Source organism: Eulemur rufifrons, chromosome 24 (assembly GCF_041146395.1).
Source record: "Eulemur rufifrons isolate Redbay chromosome 24, OSU_ERuf_1, whole genome shotgun sequence".
NCBI lineage: Eukaryota > Metazoa > Chordata > Mammalia > Primates > Lemuridae > Eulemur > Eulemur rufifrons.
Window position 1 is genome coordinate 14,580,032 of NC_091006.1, and position 4,903 is coordinate 14,584,934.

Genomic DNA, 4,903 nt, shown 5'->3' on the forward strand with positions numbered 1-4,903 from the left:
TGTTAGTTGCAGATGTACATCTGGTTGGAGACTCTGGTCAGCTCAGAGGGGAGCATGTGCTTCACCCATGAGCCCAGTACAACAGAAAGTAGTCTTTGACTTCACGTCTCTGGAAGGAAAGGACAGATAAATGGTGAGTATGTCTGCCTGGGTGAAGAATTATATGGTCACATCCCCCCACCCACTGTTGATTTCTACTAATCCATCTACTAATATCTATAATTAAACTACAACATTTACATAATTTGATATTTTCCTCTCCCTCCTGAAATAAAAACTAACCCAGGAAATGAAAATAAATGTAGACTCATCCTCGTCCACCATAGGCTGCACAGGCACCAAGATGTCCAACTGAGTGGTCTGCCGGGAAGCCACGCCAGGAGCTGGTACACAGCCTCAGGACCACAGCTGAATGCACAGCTAGAAGATTGGCTTTCACAAGTACAGTCTACAAAAAGACCTGCTAGAGCCATTATTGCACCCTATGCAGGATATACGTACTGTGGGTCTTGTGCTGCCCATGCTTACAAACAAGTGAATCCATCTATTACCAAGCAAATTTTCATCCTTGGGCCTTCTTGTCATGTGCCCCTTTCTCAATGTGCACTTTCCAGTGTGGATATATATAGGACACCTCTCTATGGCCTCCATATTGAACAAAAGATTTACAGAGAACTATGGAAAACAGGAATGTTTGAACACATGTCTCTGCAGACAGATGAAGAGGAACACAGTATTGAAATGCATTTGCCTTATACAGCTAAAGCCATGGAAAGCTGTAAGGATGAGTTTACCATTATTCCTGTACTGCTTGGAGCCCTCAGTGAGTTAAAAGAGCAGGAATTCGGCGAACTCTTTGGTGAATACCTAGCAGATCCTAGTAATCTCTTTGTGGTTTCTTCTGATTTCTGCCATTGGGGTCAAAGGTTCCATTACAGTTACTATGATGAATACCAGGGGGATATTTATAGATCCATCGAACATCTAGACAAAATGGGTATGAGTATTATAGAACAATTAGACCCTGTATCTTTTAGCAATAACTTGAAGAAATACCATAATACTATATGTGGAAGACACCCCATCGGGGTGTTATTAAATGCTGTCACAGAGCTCCAGAAGAATGGAATGAATATGAGCTTTTCATTTTTGAATTATGCCCAGTCAAGCCAGTGTAGAAACTGGCAAGACAGTTCGGTAAGTTGTGCAGCTGTAGCACTCACGGCCCACTGAAGCTCTGAATCCTCAAGGATGCCACCTGCACATTCTCAGACTCTGTGCGGGGTCCCAGCCTAGCTTTTACCAAGATACTGGTCCTGGTTGGGGGGGATTCTGAAACCTCAAACTAATAGAACTTTCTTCTCTTCTTTTCTAGTAAGTGTAGTCCTTCCTTAATTTCAACTCATTAAAAAATGCTTTACAGTTTACGGCAGTGGAAGGAAGGCTGGCATCAAAATATTTTGATCGGCCCAGTTGTGGCAGAGTTTTTTGAAAGTAACTTGTAAAGCATTTACCATATCCTAAATTTGCCCTCTTTGCAGACTTGTGCATATATATATAACGCTTTCAGAATAGTTTTTCAAATTGTACACAAACAAAAGAGGTGGAAGCTTTTTAACAAAAAACTTGCACTTATAAATGATCTGCATTAGAATATAATAAATTTCCAGTTACAGTCAATTACTACTCGTGTTGTACAACAGATACCTTCTATTTTAGTTGCCAATAAAGGGCTACACAACTCAAAAAAAAAAAAAGAAAAGAAAAGAAAAGAAATGCAATTCCAGGTTGAAGGATGTTTCCACTAGAGGCGAAAATCAAACCACTGGGTTTGGTCTTTCCTACAAATGAGGATATCTCATGGTACCCAAGAAAATATAACTCCTGTTCATGATTGGCTGAAAATAAGTAGATAGAAAACACTTTAGGGATCCTTCATTTCAGCCAGCAATTCAAATATAAGAAGATCAGGACCAGGAATACTTGTACAATGAGTACCACATCTGTACATATGTTGTGTCCTCATTGTCTAGTACTAGGGAGACTACGTACTAGGTACACCAAATCTCTGTGCGTGTAGAGATGAAAGGGTACCAAGGGCCAATACTCATTCTCTCCGGGAAACTCCATTATCATCCACATTTTTCCCCAACAGGGAATAAGGCTGAACACTTCAAAGAAGCATGAGATGGTATCTGCCTGACTTACCTTGGAAAGTCCAGGTGTCCAAAATATGATTATGTCTTCTGCCTCCACGGCCCACGGGGAAGGTTTGCTGTGCCCCCTCTGCTCTGTGTTGATCAGAAGAATGATGTCAGGCACAGTTGGCATCTGGAGACGCTGGTTTCCCAGGTCAAGGGTCTGGAGCCCCAGATGAAATCTACTCTACCCACAAACCCAAGGATGCTGAGTCCCACGGGGAGGAATCAGTATAAGACACTCCTCTCACAAAGGACCTCGGAACAAGCAGTTGTGCAAAGGGCTCTCCAGTAATTATGGCATTAGAGGAATTCCAGCACCTCAGATTTCTGTACCTCAAGCAACAGTTTCTCAACCCTGACATCAGATTAGAACCAACTGGAGATTTTTAAGGAAAGAATTTATGAAGAAGACCCCAAAGGTCTTCACAGCAACAATAAAAATAAATAAATGGGACCTGATCAAATTAAAAAGCTTCTGCACAGCCAAAGAAACTGTCACAAGAGCAAACAGACAACCTACAGAATGGGAAAAACTTTTCGCATGCTACATATCCAATAAAGGGCTGATAACTAGAATCTATTCAGAACTCAAGAAAATCAGCAAGAAAAAAATCAAACAACCCTATCAAAAAGTGGGCAAAGGATATGAACAGAAACTTTTCAAAAGAAGACAGAACAATGGCCAACAAACATGAAAAAATGCTCAATATCTCTAATCATCAGGGAAATGCAAATCCAAACCACAATGAGATATCTCTTATCTCCAGTGAGAATGGCCTTTATCAAAAAGTCCCAAAACAATAAATGTTGGCGTGGATGCAGAGAGACAGGAACACTCATACAATGCTGGTGGGACTGCAAACCAGTGCAACCTCTGCGGAAAGCAATATGGAGATACCTTAAACAGATACAAGTAGACCTACCATTTGATCCAGCAATCCCATTATTGGGCATCTACCCAAAAGAACAAAAGACATTCTATAAAAAAGATATCTGCACCCGAATGTTTATAGCAGCACAATTCACAATTGCGAAGAATGTAGAAACAACCCAAGTGTCCATCAATACATGAGTGGATTAATAAAATGTGGTGTACATATACCATGGAGTACTACTCAGCTATAAGAAACAATGGTGATATAGCACCTCTTGTACTTTCCTGGATAGAGCTGGAAACCATTCTACTAAGGGAAGTATCCCAAGAATGGAAAAATAAGCACCACATGTACTCACCATCAAATTGGTTTTAACTGATCAACACCCAAGTGCACATATAGGAATAACAATTCATCCGGTGTCGGGCAGATGGGAGGGGGAAGAGGATGGGTATGTACTTACATAATGGGTGTGATGCACACCGTCTGGTGGATGGACATTCTTGAAGCTCTGACTCGGGGGGGATGGGCGGGACATGGGCACTGTATGTGGCCTGAACTTTTGTACCCCCATGATGATAAGCTGAAATAAAAAAAAAAAAAAAAAGATGGTAAGTTCACACCAGATCTATGGATATTAAATGATATGATGAGAATATTACAAACAACATTATGCCCATATATTTAGCAATGATCTAATACCCCCAAAAGACAAAAATGTTTGAAGTAGTTAAGAAAGAAAAATCTTTCAAATTAAGAAATAAAATCTTGGCCGGGCGCAGTGGCTCACACCTGTAATCCTAACACTCTGGGAGGCCGAGGCGGGTGGATCGCTCAAGGTCAGGACCAGCCTGAGCAAGAGCGAGACCCCATCTCTACTAAAAATAGAAAGAAATTATATGGACAACTAAAATATATATAGAAAAAATTAGCTGGGCATGGTGGCGCATGCCTGTAGTCCCAGCTACTCGGGAGGCTGAGGCAGTAGGATCGCTTAAGCCCAGGAGTTTGAGGTTGCAGTGAGCTAGGCTGACGCCACGGCACTCACTCTAGCCCAGGCAACAAAGCGACACTCAGTCTCAAAAAAAAAAAAAATAATAAATAAATAAATAAAAATAAAGATAAAAAAGAAATAAAATCTCTCATGAACATAGATGCAAAAATTATCAACACAAATTTATAGAAAATTGATTTATTTAATCTCTAACAGTGTTAGAGATAATACATCTTGACAAAATGGGGTTCGTCAGTGAATCAAGGGTAGTTCAACACTAGAAAATCAAACATTCTCATTCACTATATCAACAGACTAAAGAACACTGCCAAAGTATACACAAAGCTACATAACAAAATCCAATAGATAGAATTCATGATAAATACTATCAGTAAAATAGGCATAAAAGGGAACTTCCTACACATGGCAAAGGGCACCTATTAATACAAAGATTCTACAGGCATCCTACTCAATCATGAAAGACTTGGTTTAAAATATACCCAGGATTTATTTTAATCATGTACAGCTAGATACACAGAAATGGAAATTATGGTCATGAAGAAGATTTTATACTCACAGACCCCACGAAGCAGGAGGCAGGGCCCACCATGCAGGGCCACATGGGCGCAGACCAACACCAGCTGAGAGGCAGAGTCAGATACCCATTTTATGGAATAGAAGAATTAATATAGTTAAAAATATCCACACTACGCAAATCAATTGGCAGAATCAAGGCAATCCCTATCAAAATTTTAATGAAATTATTCACAGAAAGAAAAAACGTCCTAAAATTCATACAAGTCCACAAAAGACCTGAAAATATCCAGAAAAAT

At 40.1% G+C, this 4,903-nt stretch overlaps 1 protein-coding gene across 1 annotated transcript; it reads left to right on the plus strand.

Annotated features, from left to right (window-relative positions):
* The first annotated feature begins 343 nt into the window (after positions 1-343).
* On the plus strand, positions 344-1,233 carry LOC138374787 (protein MEMO1-like). The gene is given in 3 exon segments (XM_069457919.1): positions 344-368; positions 371-497; positions 777-1,233. Coding segments are annotated over 3 exon segments (609 nt in total).
* The last annotated feature ends 3,670 nt before the right edge of the window (positions 1,234-4,903 follow it).